Source organism: Scatophagus argus, chromosome 18 (assembly GCF_020382885.2).
Source record: "Scatophagus argus isolate fScaArg1 chromosome 18, fScaArg1.pri, whole genome shotgun sequence".
NCBI lineage: Eukaryota > Metazoa > Chordata > Actinopteri > Scatophagidae > Scatophagus > Scatophagus argus.
In genome coordinates, this window is record NC_058510.1 from 7395367 (window position 1) to 7418801 (window position 23435).

The 23435-nt window shown below is 40.2% G+C and overlaps 1 protein-coding gene across 2 annotated transcripts in view; it reads left to right on the forward strand.

The window, feature by feature from the left end:
• The first annotated feature begins 5369 nt into the window (after positions 1 to 5369).
• The window catches only part of plod2 (procollagen-lysine, 2-oxoglutarate 5-dioxygenase 2), a 30459-nt gene continuing 12393 nt past the window's right edge, over positions 5370 to 23435 (forward strand). Inside the window, exons 1-7 of one of the 2 annotated variants that reach the window (XM_046371573.1) lie at positions 5370 to 5848; positions 17180 to 17271; positions 18128 to 18264; positions 20406 to 20569; positions 22535 to 22647; positions 22746 to 22809; positions 23230 to 23327. In XM_046371573.1, the coding sequence (XP_046227529.1) occupies positions 5746 to 5848; positions 17180 to 17271; positions 18128 to 18264; positions 20406 to 20569; positions 22535 to 22647; positions 22746 to 22809; positions 23230 to 23327 (771 nt within the window). In that variant the 5' untranslated portion in view covers positions 5370 to 5745. The remainder of the gene's footprint in view (positions 5849 to 17179; positions 17272 to 18127; positions 18265 to 20405; positions 20570 to 22534; positions 22648 to 22745; positions 22810 to 23229; positions 23328 to 23435) is intronic. The other variant, XM_046371572.1, reaches the window with a different exon arrangement.

Genomic DNA, 23435 nt, shown 5'->3' on the forward strand with positions numbered 1-23435 from the left:
CAGACTGTCATGGGACATACTACGCATTTCAGTAACTGCAGAAGTTCACGAGAATCTAAGTACTTTTTAGATTTTTTTAGTAACTATCGCCATAACCTTCAGCACATAAAGCTACCTTTTAGCTTCATTTTCTGGTTTTCTCTGTATCTTGACCACCATTTCTTTGGTTACTGTAATTTCAGTGCTTGAATGGTATCATAAAGTGTTAAACTTTCACCTTTGAACTCCTTCTGACCCCTACATTTCAATTATCCTCACTAGGAGCTTTCTCTAAATAAACATCAGCACAGAAACAGCTGTGGTCTGCAGACCACAAAGCGCACTGAGGAGACTTCCTTAGAAAGCACCTTCTCTGGGGGGCATTCTGCAGAACAATGTTCATTTTTAGATTTATGGGAATTGTGCTTTAAGATAATGTGTTACTGAGAAACTCTGGTATGAATTAAACATCCAGACCACACATAAGTGATGTCACTGATGTCACTGCAGCAGTGATTCACTGCCTGAGATATCCCAGACTGGGAAAAACACAGATGTTTTTTTTTTTTTTTCAATATGTGGTGTTTTGTCCAACATCCAATTTCACTGAATACCCTTAATTAAACACATATTCTAGCTTTACAGCCCATAAATTGTGATAATCCTGTGTCAAATCTTGTCTTTAAAAGAGATGCAATTGGTTACACACATGAATTTGAAGTCCGGAAATTCAAACAGACAACAATACAAACAACTTGAACTGGCTTTGTCTCGATGATTAAATCTGAGGTAACTAGCCAGCCATGTGTTGCAATGTGCTGACTCTCCTGAAACATTCAGTAGCTGTGGGCTGAGGTCCTTCTATTGTTTGTTTCATGGGACTGCTGGGTTGATGTGCTGCCCATTTTGAGTACTGAGGAAGACCTTTAATGAATTTTACAATGTGAGGGCAGACTGGGACTGTTCTGTATAAGCATGTCCTTTTAAAGTTACAATAGCAAATCAGTGAATCCAGTCTTAATGGAAACAGTTCTTAAATTCTGCTTCTGGCCCAACATGGGAAAAAAAAATACTCTCCTCAGATTACTTCTTGAGCCCAGCACACACTGAGAACTAAGCACAGACTGACTACAGGCAGCATACAGTATCTGGAATTTCTGGTATCTGTGCTTTAAACACACTTACTCACTTTGACAAACAAATGGCGAAAGCAACAACTGTGCAAACGCAGCCCAGGACAACATCATGCACACACTACAGGAGGAGATGTAGAATACAAAATGGGGGATGTTCATTTACTTTTACACCAGCATTCCTAAGAACCAATCAAAGCCTGGAGACCTTTTAGATCTCACCGATACTTACCAATATCTTATAACAGTGACGCTCACACACAACTTATCTGCATTAGCAAAGATGAGGAATGAGGAAACTGAGTCAACACATGTTCCTGGTCGAGCATTTTTGTGTATGTATGTAGGCAAGGTTAAGATTTGGGAACAATAACAGTTTTGGTGTCGATAAACCAAAACAAAGTTGACCTGTTAGACAGGACATATTGACTTTTTACATTATTTAACCAAAATTTAGCCAAACCCTAACCTTTACCTTTCAGTTTTTGGAGCTAGTGGGACATACGGCCTGAATCTGGGACTACGGTGGCAAGAGACCTACGCTTCGTACTGTGAAGGTAACCCTTCTCGACCTCCTCCCTCTGACCTCTCGGCAATATAAAGATTTCAGCCTTCCTCTGTTGGAAAAATCCTCACTGAATGGAGTCCAGACAACCGTTACTTTTCCTCCAAACCTTATCTTGCAAAGCAAATAAATATTGCGTAAAGACATTTTTTATGGTGATAACATGGTTCTGGACAGGATTAATATAAGGTCAAATACTCCTCTCCTCAACCTACTTCTGGAACATTTTTTGAAACCTTGTGGTTTTAACATGGCCTCCTAATGATGACATTTAAATGAAAGGCTAGCAAAAGAGCTCATTATGTGTAATTTTGAAGAAACATTGCCCTTAAATCCCCAGTCTATCCGGTGGAAATGCAAATTTGCATGACTGAAACTCACACAGGTTTGAAAACATTTTCAGCTCTGCATTTAATAAAATTTGCTGCTCAGTCTGAGACAATGGATGAAAGACCGCCTGTGATCAAAGTGAATTAATCCATGTCGAATCTCCTTCCTCTTTTGCGGCCAGACTCCGGGCTCACATTAAAAATGTACTTACTGTGCTTGTTAAAGTTCTTTGGTCTTAGATTAAATGCACTGTCGAACGAAATCCCCTTCCCTTGCCCCCTCCCAGCAACCCCTGGACCACACCATGGGCCAATGGTTGCACTGTGGCCTCATAAGTGGGACTAACGTAGACAGAAGTGAGCCAGGGGTGACGTAAAGACACACTCTCATGAAGACAAGCTGACTGGGGGAAAAGGAGTGCTGCCCTTTCCATTGATCTGGACTAGTAATTAAACTCTCTGTTGAGTGATCAAAGCATTCAGGGTAAAAATAAAACCCATTCTTTTGCAATCATAGTGCAATTGTGGGTTCTGAAGCAGGGTTGAGGGGACCAAGTGACTCACAAGTGCAATTGCAAAACCATCCGGTTGTGCCACCAAATGAGGGTTATGTCAAAAATAGAGCAGAGAGAAAAGAAATCCAAGGTGTGTCTCAGCCACTGACAGTGATGTGATTTTGGTTAAGATGTCACCAAAAGCAATACACTGACAGAGATGAAAGGGACAACATATGCCTGACATTATTTATACATACTGATGGAAGTTTAAAAAAAAAAATCACAACGAAATGGAAGGAAAATTTCAGCTCTTTTTTCCCATGTATCTCATTCCTCACAGGAATTTTTTGCTTTATGTTCAATATTGGGCATCTCTTTTGTAGTCTGCCTCACTGAGGAATCATGTGTTTCTTCTCTCAGCTTGATTAAATTTAAACAGAGCCTGTAAACCTGCTGTCTCCACAACACTGCTGAAAATAGAGGAGCGGTCTAGCGTCATCAGGAAGCTGCAACACCTTTTAGTTTTTTACTAATGCAAGGACAGTTGATGCTGGAGGCTTTTGTGTGTTTTATTTGGTGCTGAAATAAACCAAAATGAAAAAGCCAGCCCAGTAGCACCCCACCTGAGCTGTTAAGAGGTTCCATACAGTCTGTGTTCCATTTTAAGGTGGATAAACATCTGTATTTAGCTGCAGGTCCGTGTGTGTCTCCCTGCTTCTGCATCTGCCAATTTGTGTTTAATTAAGTGTAATTTTCTCACCCACACCACATGCATCCCATCAGTACCACTGCTACTGCCACGAGCACTTAGAACATGGCACATTCCTGCAAATCTCCTTTAAGGAAGGTAATCTAAACTAAGTCTGCAACTATTCTTCTACAGCATCTCGAACCAAATAGCAGACTTAAATCGTTCATATAAATTCTGGACATTTTATTGTGGTGTAATCAAATCCAGAGGACGTTTCACAGGCTATTCCAAATGCTCGTAGGGTGTTCCAACTTGAGCCAGTGGAGCAAGACACTGTGCATTCCCTATCACATACTGCCAAGCTCCAGCATGAGGTTCTCTACCACAAACACTTATATTTTCCAGCTGCGGAGAGTTCCCTCACCAACACAGGCCAAAAGTCCAAGTTAGTCACAGAGCGAATAATAGGACTGGTACCTTTGCAAAACTTGGTTTGTATTTGTCCGAGTTTCTGGATCACCTTTTGTCGTTGAACCGGTTTCTATCTGAGACAGTCAAAAAGCAAGACTTGAAGCGATGATTTTCTCATGACATGCTAATTTCCATAAAAGTGTCTGCCCAGCGCTCATGGCGGTAAATGAATTTTTGAACTCTTAAGTAGTTTTGTAGTGTTGTTTACTGGCAAGGCTCGACATTTTCAGGGTTTATCACGGCCACACTGGAGAGAAGTAATTTCTCTCATAAAAAAGTGGCTTCTATTCCCTCTGCATTCATAACCGTGAACCCGGTGATGTCATTAAGTAAAACAATCTGGGCACTGGCAGCCATCGCAACTGCTATGTGAAGCCAGAGAGGAATGTTTTTTAGCTGGAGGACAAGTCTGTTACTACTAATAAAGAAAGAGAGACACAAATGAGACAAAGCATTAGTTTCAAGGTCAGCTCAGACACAGTGAGGCACAGACACAATCCAATGGCAAGTGGAAGCTGTATTTAATGTTTGGTTTCTGCTTTCCCCCTCATTTCTTCCTCATGTGTGTGCGTGCAGCTTCAGCTTCTGCAGCATCTGTTAACTGTTTCATACACTGTCAGTGGCTATAGATGAGATCATGGGGGTAATTCTGTACTCTATAGAGAAATGTTGGGAAGTAGAGCGGAGGCAAGTCAATTAATTGATTGGCAGAAAATGATTCAGCAAAAAAATTGATTAATTCATTAATTTAGTAAGCAGTTTGCTTATGTCGTCTTGGGCTCTGAGCATTTTTCACATTTTCTCTCATTTCAAAAACTGAGTGATTAGTTGAATAATTAAAGAAATAATCAACAGTTGCAGCCCCAGTGGAAAGTAACTGAGTGCACATGTGGTAATTGTACAAAAATATTACCATTTTACTCTACTTTAAACCTTTAGTCTGTAGTGGAGGAAGTATTCACATCCTGTACTTGGGTAAAAGTACTAATACCAGATGTAAAAATAAAAGTGAAGGTCCTGTTAAGCTCAGATTTTGTTTGGGTAGTTTCATCGTTTGCAATGCATGGAGTTTTAAAAGCTATTCATGAGTTTTGTTTGTAAAATCTTAATGTGTAATGTAATTACAGCTGTAATATACTTAGTAGAAATGTCATCAAATGCTCAAAATACTGTACTTCAGTAAAAACTAGACGTATCTGTGTTCTTGAGTGAATGTACTTAGTTGCATTCCACCTCTGCCTTTACCATTTGCAGATTAATGTTGTACGGTGTGTTTTAAATGTATAGATTACAGGCCGTAGGTGAAAAATTTAATTTTTAAAAAGACGGGGCACAGTTATAGATTGAACAGCTTGCTTCAAATGTCCTCTAATTGATATATCTAATTAGGCTAATATAACAGCACTTCTGACACAGAAGCTTCATGTATAGCAGTGGTGTATAGTCTATAATGTGGACATAACCACCACAAAGCAATCATTCACTTTTTAACTAACTTTTTGCAGTATGATGAACATTGTTGTATTTAAAAGTGGTTTGGACCTTTTATTCCATGGTTTACATCTAATGAGACTCAGAGAAAAGTCTGTTAGAACAGAGTGTAGGAGGAGAGAAGTGCTGGATGCTCATGGGGGAGGGGACCAGGGGAGGGATATTTTATAGTCGAGGGGTGGTGGCAGGGGGGCCTCAAATACAGCTGTGGTTAGTCACACTTTCGCGCAGGAAGTCCCTGTGTCGGACGGGGCGTGGGGGGGTGAACTCCGTTATCTTTCCTCCACTGTTTTCTCTTCTCAACTTCACCAGGAACCCAAGTGGCTGCTGTTGCAATTAAAGAACCACGCCTGTTGCTCTCCAATTTCCCTGCAGCGCTGTACTTAGATCATCCTTCCCTGGAGCTAAAAGAGCAGTCTCAAGAGCTGCTCGTCCACAACACTTGATATTCACCAGAGGGAAGTTTTTTCCTCTCTATTATTTTAATATCGCTAGGAGCGTTACAGTTGGACCCTCCGGGGCTGATTCTGACCACTGCTGTCGGGGTCTGGGAGGCAATCGGTTACCGAGAGCACGCACTATACAAGCAATGGAGTACCTCAAGTTTTGTTTTGTGTTTTCATGTTGCCTGAAGTTTGCAAATTCTCTCTCCTCTACTGAAACACCTCAAACTCCTGCGCCTATTCCTAAAGGTAAGCGACGGTCAAACTTTTTCTTCTCCTTTTGCCCCGCTTTCACACACAGCCTGCTGTATGATACCCGAAACGCATCATATTGAGCTGTTGCATCTCGCATCTTCTTGCCGCATTTCGGAGCTGTCAGGCCAAGTGTGCACATGGGGAAATATCTCATTTCTAGTGTGTCATTTACCGGCTACACGATGTTAGGAGGTGCAGGTTGCGTGCCAATGGGTTTGCAAACGTCTAGCGCTGCTTATGTTGGTGCGTAAAATTACAAGATAGGCCTGACACAAAGGAACCGTCTGCGGTTTCTCACAATCCTGTTTTTTATTTCATGATGTTTTGCTGCGTGCGGCCTTGGCTTTTATACACAGATGCCATGCTGTAAAATGCCAGTGCGAGGAATAACTAACCAATTGGAGGCGAGTGTTTGATGGCTTCAGTAGTTTAGCAGCTTGCATTTGCGTTTAGACTTGAACGAAAAGACGGGGCCATCACTCAGTTATTAGCTACGATTTGCCAGAGATCACAATGCAAGTGAGTTTTATTCAATAGCGAACAAGCAATTACGTGCTGAGAAACAGTTGTTAACCTGCTATAATTGAAGGTTCATGGAGCAGAGCCAATTGCAACCTGCTTGAATGCTCAGCTGTTGAGACAAACTATACACTGTTTATGTTTTTTTTATGAGCACGCCAGATGTGTCAGTTTTATTGACTTGTTTGAAAGCCCGTCCCCCGTTAACTTTTTTGCTGTGGCCGCATTGCTTTAAGTTACTTTAAAATCATTTCATTTAAATACAGCTCCCATTTCACAGTCGTAGGGCGTCCTGTAAAAAGCTGTAAACAACAACATAAGTGGGTACATATGTTTTTTTGTAAATACCAGCATTGGTGTCAAAAGAACTGTGGGCTCATGTTGAAGATAAGCTCGGTACTTTTCTCATGATGCTGGGAGATGCAGTCTGCAAGGCACAACAGCTGCCTTCAGCATGTTTGTTTTGTGCTTTGGGCTGGACTACCTGGGTTTCTCTCACACAGTAGCCACTTCAGCTTTACAAACCTTTTACACCCGGGAGAGATTTTAGCACAAGTGATACGGTTCACTGGGATGTACGAGCTAAATCTGCTAAACCTCTCATGTATGGAATCTGAAGTAAATCGGCAATTATGAATTAAAGTTTCCATGTAAACTGAATGCAGCAAACATCTCATTTCACAATGTTAACGTATTATTACATGAAAGCATTTTAACTGGATGTGGAACTAACTTTCTTGGTGTGCAAAATAGCTAAATTTCATCTAGGACACTTTGTACAGTTTCTATATGTGACATCATTCTTTAACTACTAAAAATGGTTAAATGGATTTAACAGTGCACTGGTGAGTAATTCGACAGACTCCAGTAATTGCTGATGCAGTATAACTCCATGAATACTTTACAGTGTCTAACATTTTACGAAGCACAAGCCAAACAGACAAATAGGAGAACCCAAAACGCATTGCATTTGGCTATCACATTCTTTGGTTGTAGCACAAACTTGCCAGAGTTGTAGCACACAAGTTCTGTTGTTTCTCTCCCTTTTCAAATACAAGTAGAGTAAGTTAGTAGTAAAACTGCAAGTCCACCAGTTATCAGTCATTTCAGGTCCTGTCTGGATCCTCACGTCAGGAACACTTAGCATTACACCTTTAACATGATGTGTTTGCAGTGCACAATATCCACTCCCACCCGCCCAGACTCTCAGTTAGTCACTTTTCCTTTCTTTCTGGAAGAAAGCAACATGCAGGGTAGAGTGGTGAAACAAGAAAGGCCTAAATATTCTCCTTTAGAAGAAGGTCAGGTGATGCAACGTCAACCTTGACAAGAAGAACAAATTACTCATCTTCTTTTAGAGTGACTTTTCTTTGGTGGGTGGTGCAAGAGGGGCATAGCAAAGCAGAAAAGGCTACAACTGAAATTAGTGCTTTTACAGGTAGCATATGGGTATTCATATTCCCTGATTTTGTGCTGAGTGCCAGCTGTGTGAGTGGAGATGTATAGAAAAGCGTTTCACCGTCGGTTCAGAGATTTGTCTGGAGCACAAACGTCAATGATGCAGAAGTGAAAAGGGACAGTGGAAGAGGTAGGAATGCAGAACTCTGCCCATTTCCCACCTAGTCCTGCCAGTCACTGTGAATGGTGGACGTGGCTGTTGGGTCGTCACTTTTGGAAAGTTACAAAAATTGGGCGGTGTAGACCCCCACTGTCCAGCCACCTGAAAGGAGCCTTTCACTGGTGTTTTTTTTTTTTTTTTCTTCTTGGTGTGAGTCTGAAGGACTCCATATCTCTGTGCATTTATTCAACTGACTGATCGTATTCATTTCCAGACAGTTACTGGGACATTTTTGATGGTGTGTGTGCGTGTGTGTGTGTGGGAGACTAAGATAAACTCCATTACACAGTGGTTTGCTCCATTGACCCATGGCGTAGTCATCTTAAGATTAGACCTTTCCCAGACATCACTGACGTGTCAACAGGCAGCATTTTATAGAGAAGAAAAGGAAACTCCACCTAAAGTTGTCCTTATATTCTGTATAATAGCGCTTTCTATTGCCTATAATTCCAGTCTAACAAACTAACAAACCCTGTTGGCAGTCCTAGCCCGTAATCATGTCTTAGAACATTGTCACTGTATCACCACAAGGTTGGTTGCGTGCCTCATTTCCAGCCAAATATACATTGTGTTGTCTGCTTATTTTTTGCTCCGTCTTTTTTCTTAGCCTTGTCTGAGGTGTTTTCTGCCAGCAATCAAACAGATTAAAAAGAGCGGGATGTCAGACCGACAGTTCCCACGATGCAAAATCTTTCTCTTCACATGACACTTCAGCTATGTTGTCAGGACTATGGCTTTAGCACAAACACCCAATTGTTCGTCATTTTAAACAATGACTGACTAAGAGAGGGAACTGAGCAGCTGTTGATCTTTGGCAGGAGGTATGTTGGCTGAATCTTTATACAGCTGATGGGTGTACACAGCTGAGATTGTCAAATATTGTTCATACTCACAGAAAATTCTTTTTAATTGCAGTCATTTGTAGTTGTCAAGATGCCAAAGTTACCGAGGCTGGAGTGTTTACTGTAACATACCATTGTGATATAGTTTTTGAAAGCAGAGGCATGGCTGCAGGAAGAAAATCAGCATACAACTGTTAGAAGTAGACAGGACGAATTTACAGGTTTTCACAGAGAAACATGCTCTAATTCCTACTAAAAACATACTTGAGAGAATACCACAAAAATATTTACTCTATATTATTCCTCTATGGTTGTTTAGGCAACTGACAAGGTGATAAATAAAAACAGATATTCCAGTTGCAAAATTTCAAATTACGCCTTCTTTTTATGAGCCAGCAATTTAAGTTTATATTTACTAATCACTGAAGCCTGTTAAAATAAATCTGCCAGTAAAGATGAACATGCAGACGCCAAACCATGTCTTTATAGGGTTTCACTTTTTCAATTAACTGTCCATGTTAAAAAGCAAGAGCTGTTTCAAGTTAACAGCATGTGGTTAATATGTGTTTAAAATGCTTGTCCCAGATCCCCTCTGCAGCAAATGTTATCAAAATATAATAGCTCATATCAAGAAATTTTGTTACAGTTACAGTAATTTCAGTGTAAACATACACAAAGTGATGAAGGCACACTGTTTAACCTTAAATTATTAACCTCAAATGCATTATGTTGACTGAAAATATGTGTCTTCCTGTCCACAATGAAGGATTCAAAGCTCCACAGTGACAGAGGACTGTGGCCAACAGAGGAAATTACTGTCCAAAGTCCACTGCACGGTACACACCAGATTTAATTGGTTGTTATTTTAGGAAAAAATAAATAAACTATTCAAAATGAGTCAAAATGATGTGTGACGAGACTGCAAAATTGTTTCCCGACCCAGTGCTGATGACATCATGCCACATCCTAAGGCAGAGCCTGTGGTTAGACATAAGTAATTGAAAACACAACCTTGCACTCTTGCATTATGGATATGGTCTGTTTTATAAATTATGGTGGCTCTGAAACTCACTAGAAAATATACTCTTTTCTAATTGTGCACAACTAAAATAATGTAAGTATCGGGTTTTCTAACCCCTGGGTATAAATCCTGCATATTTGGTAAGTACTACTAATTACAAGCACATGGAGTACTCATGTAGGTAGCAACAGTGGTGGTTTGTAGGTGAAATAGAATGTCGGCATGTCTAGGGACTCCTGGCTTTTAGCCATCGAAAGTGCTACTTCGTTGCCAAAGCTGCTTGTAGTTACATTAAAATTCTAATGCATTTTAAAGCTGGAAACTCTTTAAGATGAAATGTAAGTCCAGTGGCCTGCTTCTGTGAGATGAATGATGGTAAAGTTATATGTGAGGACTTAAAGGTTAAAGAAATGCATTGGTCTAAAAAGATGAGATGAACTGATTTTTGGGCACCCTTTAAATGATCAGCAGCGCATGGTCTAAAGTGCTGAGGGACAGGTATGTGGTCTTCGGCCAGTGGACCCTCTGTCTTCTCCATCTCCCAACCCTCTGTCCCGTCAATAACTGCATATTAGCAAGTAGTCTGAGGAGGAGGAGGAAGAGGAGGAGGGCTCCTTTGGATCATAGCGAGTAATGTGCAAATCGCAGTTTGTGGATCAGTCAAATGGTCATAAAAATGATTATTCTGATTAAAAGTGGGTTTAATATTAATTACATTACCTGTAGCATTCACTCATTTTCTTTACACAACTATTTTACTTTTTATGTGTACAACCAAGTGCACTAAGACTGTCCTAAAACTTGCCTTATTGCACCCATATTTAAATGATATTGCAAGTTCCGCTGCTCTGTGATGGCAGGCTTTTCACCCCACCCTCACATGTGGCCATTCAGAACAGGTATAAACACATTTTACTTCCAATGCGATCAGACAACACTGTACAAACTACTTCTTTTCTAGCACAACCCAGCGTAGACCTAAAAATGGCTGTGACTGATGTAAGAATACAGCAGGGTTGCTTGTACCGATGAATCTACCGTGAATTATCACAACCCATTTCTGCTGCCACCAAGTGACAGGAAAAAAATCGCTTATTGGAGGTTAGAGAGTAAGAGCACCTTTCTGAACTAGTCCTCAACTATTTGATGTCCAGAGATGTAATAGCGGTAATTTTATCCGACTTTGGGTTCTTATTCCAATAGCAACACCATTTGAATGTGTTTCTTTTTTTCTTTTTAAATAAGATGAACAACAAATCCAAGTAATGAAGCATTTTTTGGGATGATTCTGATTCATGAACTGAAGTTTAAGTACTGCCAGAATTACAGTAACCTTTTCTGAACACAAAAATGTGACCCTTGGCCTTTTGCTTTTTGCAAAGTGGATCTAAATGACATTCAGGAATGTTATCCCCATGATCAAAGATAAGCTCTGTTTCTGCCTCTGACTCTGACTGTGTCTTTGCTTACAGATTAACTTCTTCAGAATGCTTCTGTCTTTCCTTTCCTTTATTGAACAATTAGGTTAAGGACTTATTTACCTCTTTATTTCTCTCGTCTTAGGTTTAACTTTTCATTTACTTGGGATTTGAGGACAGGTCTGTCTCCATTTTTTTTTACTCTCTCAGGTGTCCAAACTAGGTTGAGGTTGACGTCACCATGTAAATTTTAGACCCTGGACACCTAGCAAAAATGTGCTTTTGCCAAACATGTGTTACATACCAACAGGATACCGTAGTTTTTCAAATAACTGCATTATGTCACCTGACATGTTGCCATAAAATTCCCTTTCAGAGGAAGATTTTGGCCGGATGGAAAAGGTTAATGCTACCTTGAGTGACTCAGTGAAGGATTTCAGCTGTACAAGTTGGCAGTTCATATCACTGCTGAAATATTGGCACAGCTCACAGGCCAAAGCTCATCTATGAAAAGTAAATGCCTGGGAGTCTGTAAAAAAGTTCTTACTACTCTCCATGTGAAAGTGGTGCCTACTTAAATTATTTCAGATGCAGAAATGGAACACACAAGACTGACATGACGTGACATGACTAATCTCGAGGTTCAGGAATTGCTGTAGACAGTATAAATATTGGACAGAGCTTCTACACCTGAAAGTGAAACCAAAGAAGTGGTGCCTGGTGCCTGCATTCTTTCCAATGACCAGCAGGGAGAAATTACATTGACTTTGAAAAGAAGTTAGATTGCGTCTACTTTTCAGATGATTTATTCCCTCAGTAAACTGTTGTTGAATGGGTTTATGGTCTCAATTGCTGCTTTCAATTCGAGTAAAATAGGTGATAAAGCACGACATGGTTTTGGGATGTGACTACCTTGTGATTGATTGGGTTCTCAGTCAGATCCAGTTAGGACAGAGATGTAGCAATGTGTATCCTAATAAGCTCTAACTTGTCCAAATATAGTCATATAGTCTTCTGGCGAAGGCTAATTTGATATTTCTGAACAGTAGGCCATAACCCAGTGACTGAGGTCATGTTGGGTTTACACTTCAGAAGGATACATTGGGTTGCAATCAGAAATGCAGACAAATAAAGTTTGAATAAGGTCTGATTTTTCTTTTTCTCCCACCTTATAGTTTCTCTCTTCATTCGAAGATTTAAGGCAGGCTCAGACAAATAGATTCAAACACTTAAGAATGTTGGCTGTTAACTGACCTACTTGCACTTTCCTTAGTCAGATACTTTCCGGATAATTTTGGCGAGCTTTTAGGTCAAACAGTGAAGACGTTGTTTATTTAGATGACCAAAATAGAAAGGACGAGGGTTTGTGTTCACTGTGTGTTCGTGTCAAAAAAGGAAAGATCCTGTTATCCTTATGTTCAAGGCCAAGGCACATTCTCACGATACCTTTTTCCGTTCTGCAAGAAATGCTTACTTAAGTTTAGCCCCAGCCAGTGAGTCAGGGCCTTTGAAGTGTGAAAGTTTACCTAGACGGCTGAGCCCTATGTGGTGCAGAGAAAGAATAAGAGGGAAAGACCACTTGGTGTCCATGCCCTTCCTGGAGAAGAGTTACAGCAGTACTGTATGAGCTACATTCCTCTCCTCCTGTGGGCTGTTCTTACAGAACCGACATGAGAGTGTGCTCTGTGTACTCTCACTAGACACCCGTAGTCCAAAATCGCAGCTGTCTGAAAACCTTCTCTGTTTGAGTGTTGCCATCTGTCTCTCAGGGGTGCTTCATTGTCAGTCATTAATGTATTTACATTAAGACACACTTTTTTTTTTTTGGAGTTGGACAGGATGTTAGGTTTACACTTCTGTTGTCTGTAAACGATTATTGTTTTCTCTCCTTGGAGACTTAATTTAAAAATTGAAGCAATATGTGACACACCAAACTCTTCTCTTCGACAAAGATAAATCAAGTAAGACATTTTGGCTGGATCTTAGTGACTGAATTTTTATTTGTGGTTTAATGCTAAGAGCAAGGCACTTCGAAGAGGCCTGTAGTAGAACGCAGGAAAAGCATCGCCTGCTCATCAGTCACTTGGCACCAGTGGTCCTAGCCATGCTAGCTGCCTATATCACAGTCTTTCATTTGTCATCAGGAAAGGGTTTGCTCTGTTTTTGCAAGCTTGTATGACAGCATGTAAATTCATTGCAGATTCTTGGATGGTCCACTGCTTTGTAAAAAAAATCTATTCTAAAATCTAAAAATCTTCTGCCTGGCAAGTCTGACATTTTCTTTTTTTTTCCTCTGATGACAAGATTGTGGCATAGTTATCATGCTTGGTTCAAAAATGTCTCTCGATGTAATAGCTCTCAGTGTATTCCTCGAACACAGTGAGACTTTCGGCACATCAGACAAACTCCTTTTGAACTGACATTTGTGACAAAATACTTAGAAGTCCAATCTTAGTGAAAAATGCACAATTCAGAGTCCATTATTCTCCTTACCCATGTCTGTCTGCACATCTGATAACATAAGCTGTCTCTTCAGGTGAGCATGAGTCAGTTTTAGTCCATTCTAAATGTAGACAGCACCTTCTCGCCTCCTGATTTGTTAACATATTGCTCCTTTTGTGTGCTTTAAAGGTACACCATGCAGCATTTGTCAGCTGCCATTTGTAAACACACCATTTCAAAGCGCAATAAGCTAGAAAGATGATTCATTGCTGAGTCTCATTCCAAGGCTGTTAAATAGCAACGCCTCAGGGTGGCAAGCCACCAATATAAACACAGCAAAATAACAAGAAAATACATGCAGCACCACAAACGGTTAGAGGGGGATTATTTTGAATGAGTCCATACATTTCTAGGAAAATCCTGCATAGTATACCTTTAAATGTGCAAGGTTGGTCACTTTTAACTTCGATTCGATGTATGAATTAACAGTGTTGGCAGATCATAATTTATCCCTCTGCTCTTTGTGTTGTATTTGGAGACAATATGATGTCCAGCCCAGGTTTCATAGTTCACACAAGGCCATTATGAATCTTGAGGGAGTTTTTTTCCCACCAAAAATTGTGTATGGAAAAGTAATGAAAGAGACTTGAAGATGTGTTTGCACAACAAATTTCATGTAGAAAATAAAAATGTCTGTCTTATTTCTTTTAAATCAAACGGTTTGCAGGCTGTACTTAACTGGGAGCTTGCTTGTTGGGATGCACTCATGTGGCCTGCATGTTTACAATGAGGGTAAAGTTAGTGGTTCCAGAAGGTCAGGGCAGAGTCACACAGGGTTAATTAGTGTATGCTGTCAGCCTGTTTTTTCTTGAGAGGAAACCTCTTCCTGATATCACAGTCAAGTCATTTGTTTTGTTTTCAGTGGTTTAGTAAAATTAAATGAAATAGGTCATGCTAACTGAATGGAGCAGGGTTTCACCACACATGCGGCACTGACTTTAATTGCATACATTACAAACAAAGCTACTGGTGACGAATTCAGGTTTTTATGTGAATAGAAAAATGAATCGAGATATCTGCAAGAAGAAATGCAAAGCATATGTCCTGGCTTTAATCACAGCATCATGAAATAGAGAATTTCCATGGAGGTTTCCAAATATTGCCAAGAAATCTAAGCAGAAAAGACTTAAGTATACTCTTTTAGAACTGTTTGTCAAAGGGTCAAATAAGTTAACTGCCTTCCCCCATATTTTTCCACCCATTTCAAGCAGTGATTGGCCAGATTTTCAGAGATCATAAAATAACCTTAGTTTTAGCTTCTCTCTCAAGCTGTTGTTTTTCATTTGTTGTCTTCCGCTTTTCGTGTGTACACTTCTCGTCCTGAATGGAGAAGCCAGGAGAAACTGTCAATTACATTAAAAGAAAAATCCCATAGCTTTACCCAGGATTTGCTTCACACAGCAAAAAAGAAGAAAAAGATTTCTTGCACATATTGCATTTAACAATCGCCTGACCGGGGCTTCCTTGCCACTTTGATAATCTCATGTATGACAATAGGAATCATGTAAACCTATCTGTGTAGCATTTAAGTCTCTTGTCTCCCAGAGCTGCTGAGAAAATGTGTTTCCCAAATGTGGGAGACACCATCACCTCCCAGCACTATGTCTGCTCATCCTTTACCCTCAAGCCAAGAACAAGAACAGGGACACATCTGTGGATATAATAGACATCGTTTACCTCTTTGCAATATGAAACTCATGTTGTTCTGAACCTACCCAGTTCTGTGCTATATTTCATCAGCTGAGGGGTAGACAGGGAGCTATTTCCAACCTGGAACAGAACCTCTGTGTCAGAGCAGCACTGGAATGGCTATTAGTGCGATGACAAGGCCACAGGCTAGACGGGGATGAGAGAATGGCTAAGTCACATCGACAGGAAATGGATGGAAAAGAGCTGCAAGGAGGTTGCTTGTAATGTAAATTGGTAAGGATGAGTTGGTGGGAAGCAAGTGATTTTGATTATGCTGACAAATAATGGTTCAGCATAGGACCTATGCTTCTGTGTGTTTTGTTTAGTTTACTTCTGAGGCACAGTATAATAAATAAATAAAGTGCAAATACAGCAGGTGTCAGGAAACTCAATTAATGGTGTTTAGATCACCATCACAACTTTCGTCTTCCAAATCAGCCTAAGTAGGTTCGTAAGAGCACAGAAATAAAAACTCCAGCAACACTTGTAGCCCATACAAGAACTTTATTGTTAGAGCAACGTGTTTTTGCAGGGTCGTGACCCTGCTGAGGGCCACAAGCTGAAACACGTTGGTCAAACATAAAGCTGTTCTATATAAGTGTTGCTGGAGTTTCAACCTCTTCAGACCACTTGGGTGGGGTTAGTGGAGATTCACCACTTATCACTTTTATAGCCTGAATCTGAGTGGGCATAGTGAGATTTGTTGTGCAGTCAACAAATAAAGCATCAAAACCAGGCTGACTGAAAATTATCACAAAAATTAAACAATGAGGAAGATATATTAAATCTTTGCATTCCAGCTCTTAAACTGTGTTCTGGAGCAGAGTGAGCTTCATATGTTCTTTTTTACACTTCCATTCCCACTTGCCAGTATGCAATAAATAATTTACAGGGATTTATTGGAACTTAGTGTTGAATGTTAAATAGAAGACAGATTGGCTCTTGAAACATGAAAAGCAATATTAGTATTTAAGTGGGCTTATAAAACCTTATTAAAGTGCCGTTAACTTTTTGTTGGCCCCTCTCCCTACCAGCACAGAACAACAAATGTGCATTCTGAAATGTGCAAAATGTCCCCACACCCCATCACGCAATAACAGAGTTTGATTAACCAGCTCTAGAGCTCAGGGTACTTCCTTCCTTGCCTCACAATCACAGATTGCTGTTTTTGTAAACACCCCCCAGTTGGTTCAACTAAACATAGTGGAACAAGTGAAAACGGGCTTAGTGGGCTTAGTGTGTTTCTTTCTGGCTTAACAAGAGGCTATAGTGTCTAAACCCTCTTCAAACCTCAGACTTCAGCACATATGGCCACTGAAAGGACGTTTGTGGGGCTTCTTTAACCCAAGTAGAAAGAAATTATTGACTCCATGTTGTAAAAATATGCTTCTGTTTTGGAATCAAATCAAAAGTACAGTAGATGTGGTTCATTTGAGATGTACGTTTAGACAGCTAAACCAAGTAGTTCCCAGTTTGTTGACATAGGTCTGAGGTTTACAACGACAGTCTGTCACAGAAGTGGGAATTCTCAATGCTTCAAGTAATATACATATATGTGTTCATTCAGTAGAAACAATAAAAATTTCCATGAAATGCTGTACATTAACTTGAAATGGGACAAGCTGTAAGAGTGTATTCCCCCTCATTTAAAATTTGGCAGCCAAAAAACCCGCAATGGCATCACTAAAGATGTGGAAATGTTTCTTTGTTTTTCAGAAAAATTGCTGGTCCTGACTGTTGCAACAGAAGAAACAGATGGCTTCCACCGCTTCATGCAGTCTGCAAGCTTTTTCAACTACACTGTGAAGGTATTCTGATATTACTGATATTCTGATATTCTGTTCAGAGAACAATGCAACACTGTTACACACACACACACACACAAAACAGTCAAATGTTTTAAACCCACTCTTGATTGATTAGGCCTTTTAGAGGAAACAATGAAGTGAAGCAAGCTGCAAAAACAGACAGTCCTCAGTGTGGATCCAAAATTCCCCACTGTGGTTAAAGCCAGCAGTAAAAAAAAAATAAAAAAAAATAGATTTTATTTTTTTTTAGCTCAGAGTTAGTACACTGCAAGCATCTACGCGGTCCACTGCCTCTCTGCCTGCTGCTCCAGTTTGTATTTCATCTCCTGCAACCTGGCAAGCTACTTTGCTAGCCTTTCTGGCCTTTCTATGGTTGGTTCTTGTGAGAAATCTTTTCAAAAACCTGTAAGGATTTTCAGTATGAGGCTGCTTTAAACACAGTCGTATCTACACCTCCACAGCTGTATGCTTTTGTGTTTTTCACATTCACAGTGAGATTGTGTGGTGTACATAGGAGATTATAAAATATGTCACTGTAGCTACCACTGGAAAATCTGCCCGTATGGTAACACAATCCATTCTTCAATCCTGCAATCCTTTTCCTGCATTAGGTGTCAACCCACCTTACCCTGCCCCATATTTGCAAAGTTCTTGGAAATTTCTTGCATCGTGAAGTTAATAATTTCTTCTCACTGGCAGAACTCCTAAAACGAAGACACGAGTGACATAACAAATGGGTGAAAACTTGTAGAAATGGATATTTTTACAGTGCAGCTGGGCTGCCTTCTGGTAAAGTCTGGTGTCAAGCCAGTTCGTGCTGGGCTCTACAACTTATTCTCTATCTGTTTTGTCTCAGGTGTTGGGAATGGGAGAAACGTGGAAGGGAGGTGAGGTGGGTCGTTCAATCGGTGGAGGGCAAAAAGTCAGACTACTGAGGGAGGCCATGAAGGCTCTCGCTGACGAGGAGGATCTTGTTGTCCTTTCTGTGGACAGGTATGGTATTTTTTTGTAAGCTTTTTTGTTTTGTTTAACTTTTTACCTTCATGACATTATTACTTCACCGTTTTCATGGTAGCTTCCCATAAATGCTACAGTTTCTTTGTAAACTGACTTTTCTGACTCATACAGATATTTGGTTGAGTGGAAGCAGTGAGTATATCTCATATCTCAATGCCTAAATTAGTCCTTGTTGTGTGAGCCCTACAGTCTCTAAAAGAGTGATTTTGCCAAGAGATGTATTACTTCAAAACACTATAGAGAAGTTAAGTCCCTCATTTTGGTTCCATATGTTTGGATCCATAACAGAAAAAGGATGCAAAACACCTTTAATTGCCATGTAGAACTTTGAATTGGAAATGGAACTAATTCATACAATGACAGAGTGTAATAATTGCTTCGAAAGTGATGCCTTAGTGAGAATGTGTTTCTGCACATTTATGTAGCACTAAACCACCCTCTACTCATTCATGTGAAGGCTTTATTATAGAGCATCCCCAGATATATGAGAAGAGTAATTTTCACATGCAGGTAGCTGAATTATGAGTTTTCAAAGCCAATGGAAAGTTCTCCTGAGATAATGTGAGTGGTTTAGAATAATAACAGCTTTGCAGGCCGTATTTCCTCAAATAGAGCTGAAGATGATGATACTTACTGCACCATGTCACACAGATAATGTTACCTATAATTGCTGTGCAGAGTTGTCCCACCCTTGAAACAGGTAATTGGAAATGTTTTATTTTTTCTTTCTTTTGAAGGAAATGATTGTAGTGTAAGAGACTGCATCTGCATTTCGCAGAGGATTATGAGCCATTCAAACGCATTTTAAAATCTGTAATCCTGCTAGACCACCTTGGCTGTTTTGGCTGTTCCTGCTTCAGATTCAGTCACATTTTTACATTTTCTCCTACATAAAATTCAGTAACTAAAATATAAGTGATATTGCAATTTATTAACTCAGGACCCCACTGGGGCTTTTGAGCATGGGCTGAATTCCAAAAGTGAAAAGGAAAATGACGGCATGAAATTAAAAAGCCTTCAATAGAGACCACGTTTTTCACAGCCATAGTGTTCTGTGTGTTTCCTTTATGCATCAGTCTCTTTGAACTGGCAGTGGTTTGTTATGTGCCTAGTAATGATTTTTGGGCTGCAATGGGAAACGTTAGGGAGGTTACCTTATTTCCAAACACCTTTCTGATGCCAGTATGACATAAAAAGGCGGTACCTTTCTACTGTTCATCACTTTCAGATAAGCTTGCTACATCAGCAGTGAAAATGCGTTTGAATGGTGACATGCACTGCATAAAGACTACGGTGTTCCAGACAAATCATGAAGTATATTTTGTGTTATTAAATTTAAATATTGGCCTTTTTTGTACGCTGTTAATTACTTAAAGCGGAGACATGAAATGCCAGTTGATTCTCAGGTCAGGTTAGTCTTAAATATATTTTCATATAATAAACTTTTGAAAGAATGTCATGAATGTTTTGTCTCTGACTGTATGTTAATTTATACTGCAGCTGTAACTGTGATTGATGACTTAACAAGGGACAGTGCTTGAACATGTGTCAGCCAGATGTGGACACTGTGGAGCACACAGGCTTCCTCACCTATGTTAGACTTCCCTTCCTCTCATTACATGCCCGAATGAGGTGTGTGTTTGTTTTCCTGCCACCTTGTGTGGACTGGTGTATACATGGAACAGAATTTTTTTAACCTGACTAGGTCCAATTAAAGTCACATATAGAAGAGGGTGTTTTATATTGAGTGACTGGAAATGGTGACACCAAAATGAATCGACTCTTTTACTGTTATGACTTCACACCTTGAAATAAAATCAGAAACAGTTTCTACATCCTAAAACATCTGCCCTCTGAGCAATAGCATGCTTTTAAAACAAGCTACCGCAGGTCCATGTAAAGGGTTAGGCACTTTTTCCTTTGTCACAAAGCTCCAACAGCCATGCATGCATCAGTTCAGCAGGACTCTTTAGGAAATACCTTACAGTCCAATCCAGAAATTCTTGCCTGTACAAATGCCCACTCACTCATTGTTCAAATCTAGATTTCTGTCTGTCTCAAGCAGGTAAAAGCCTGATAATGATCTGTTCTGTTTCTTCTTCACTCCTCCTTCTTAGCTATGATCTTATCTTTGCCGGAGGGCCAGAAGAGATTCTCAGGAAGTTCCAGCAAGCCAATCACAAAGTGATTTTTGCAGCAGAGGGACTGATATGGCCAGATAAGCGGCTAGCTGACAAATACCCCTCGATCCGCAGCGGCAAACGCTACCTCAACTCTGGAGGTGGGTTCCAAAAATGCCAAACATGACTGAAATGTTTTCTTTTGTTTGGATAATGCAAAGGTGGCCCCTACCTACTCAACTATCAGTTTGTGTGCATTTACAACTACAGTGACTGTGTGTTGGGCCCTGTGAGCTAGTGCAGCCATATCCCTAACTAATAATAATAACTTTCATTATCTGAATATTAAGATCCATGAAGCAATGGCTATCGCGTCGCAAGCTAAAAATTGTTTAAATGACAAACATGTTATTTATATGCATTGCAATTTTATTTGGGGGTAGACTAGTGTTTGACTAACCTGGTGGAAAACCCATTACTTATATGGGTGGCAAAGGTTTACATTCCACCTTTCGCTGTCGAAGTCTGAGGAAATGCAGGCTGAGTTGGAATTCAGGGGGTTGAGCAGCAGTGTACCCTCAGTGTTATTGGTTTGAAGAGTGATGGAATGGTGGAATGACAACAGACTGGTGTTAGTTTTAAAATATAAAACCACAGGACGTTCATTACAGCCTCTTCCTGTAAAATGGAGGTATATTTTTCCCAGCCCTTTGAGTTATTTCCTGTCAAAGTGGACAGGAGGTGACAGAAGACCATTCATGTGAATATTAACTATAACCTTTTTAACTTTGTATTGGCACATGTTATGTATGAAGACGTTTCTAGGCATGATGACACATTAAGGAAGATGCTGAATGAGGAGAAAACATTTTGAATATGTGCAGATATTTTACCAAAGGAACAATAACAGTATGTTCTCATACAGGATCCTCATAGCACGACCAGCCGGTTGTGAGGATCCAGCCAGGACCTAGAATTACTACTTTCCCTGCGGTCATCAGCCTGGTCTGACCTCCCATATTGGAGCCTAGCCGCCTCAGACTGATCAGAGCCTGTCTTTAGCCTTCATTGTCATTGACATGACATGTGGATTTCTCTTGGCACTCAGAATGTGCAGCAGTTTGTGTAAAATTGCAGGTTTTGTTTGTGTTCCAACAGCTACCTCGCAAACGACCATTGGGGAATGTTTTATAGCATGTGGCCACACACTACTGAGTGCAGTGTTTCAGGGATGGAATGAAGATAAAGTGAGGCTGTGTTTTAGTGTGACTTTGTGTGTTGCATTTAAATATGACAAATCTACTCACTAACAAAAGTAAGAACGGTTAAAACCAGGGAGCAGAAGCAGACAGTCAAAAAACAGCAGACTGTCAAAATAGACACGTATCATGATAACTTTTGCTTTTGTTTGCAGCTCTGCAGTCAGAATATTACACACTGTGTTTCCCAGCAGAGAAGTGGCAAACTGATGTTTTTCAAAAGCATCAGGTCAAAAAGGCATGCACTTCACAGCATCTTTTGATTTGAAAAGCTATCATTTTGTGGATAAGCCACCAATTTGTGTAAAATGTCACAATGATTTCCTTCCACCTTTTTTCTTGCTCCGCCCATTAAGATTATGTCATGTCTATTCACTGACTTGTTTCGTGTCTTAGGCTTTCTTTTTTTTTTTTTTTCAAATGATTGGATGCAAGGCGACGTACACCAGTAACACAGCCAAACCCTACAATCTTACTGTGGTCAGTGTCCTTGAGCAAGAAAAGAAAAAAGGAAGAGACAGGAGAAAACTGGAGGAGCTGTTGCCAGGAGAATGTACACTCTGTTCTAGTAGCTCAGTGAGTTGTAAGACAGTACTAACATATAGACAACTTGCTGCCCATTACTGCACTCCTTTCTGACTGTGGGAAGACAAAGTCGCTGCCATGTGTTTGGGATTATTGCCAAAAGTCTCACTTTATGTAAGGCATCCGAGCCTCATTCAAAAGACGTATTTAGACCAGAGAGCCAGCAAATACAGTGTAATTGTCACCAGCAGTCTGCAAGTTGTATATGACCTTGCTTGTAAACGTCTTCCAACCCTATACTTTACAGCTGGATATGTGTTTCACACTGTTTATTACTTGCAGGTATAATCGGCTACGCCCCGTACATAAACAGAGTCGTTTCACAGTGGGACCTCCACGACAATGATGATGACCAGCTCTTCTACACTAAAATATACTTGGATCCTTTACAGCGAGTAAGTATCTTGTTTAAACCCCAACACTTACTGTGACAGTATATCCCTAGAGAACATAGCTCAGATGGCTGAGATACTCTCTGTGTTTTCAAATTTAGGAAACTATCAACATGACTTTGGACCACAAGTGCCAGATTTTCCAAAACCTGAATGGGGCCGTTGGTGAGAAATTACAAACACTAGTTAAATTTTCTGCTATTTTGTAGATTATTTTTAAGGATTCCTGGAGATGTCGCTGGATGCTGTTAGGAAGTAGCGGTTGGTTCCTAGACTCGAGTACTTGCCAGTTCCAGGTGGTATCTGAGGCGTTTCAGATGCCTTCTATCTGTATCGGAACCACCTCAAATAATCTATTTAATTATATATTTAAAACTCCAGTTTTATTCACTTACAATGTGCTGCACTAACTTAAACCAACAGTTTACTGTTTTGCTCCCACAGTCTGTGAAAGACTGCCTATTTTCAGAAAACTTGGCAACTCATCCTGCAAGTTATAAACCTTTGCAGTTCTTGTCCATGTGGTAAGTTGATTTTCATAACCTGGCCTGAAATATCTCTTGTTCTCCTTCTTCTTCTTGGCAGATGAGGTGATTCTCAAGTTTGGAACAGGCCGCGTGAGAGTTAGAAACACGGTGTATGACTCTCTGCCAGTGGTTGTCCATGGCAACGGAAACACCAAAGTGAGTAGGAAAGGATGCCCTCAGGCACACCTAAGGGAGAGTACTTATGGCACAGCATAGATACTTTTAAGTTAATTCATCTAGGACATTAGCTTTGCTTTTGCTTTT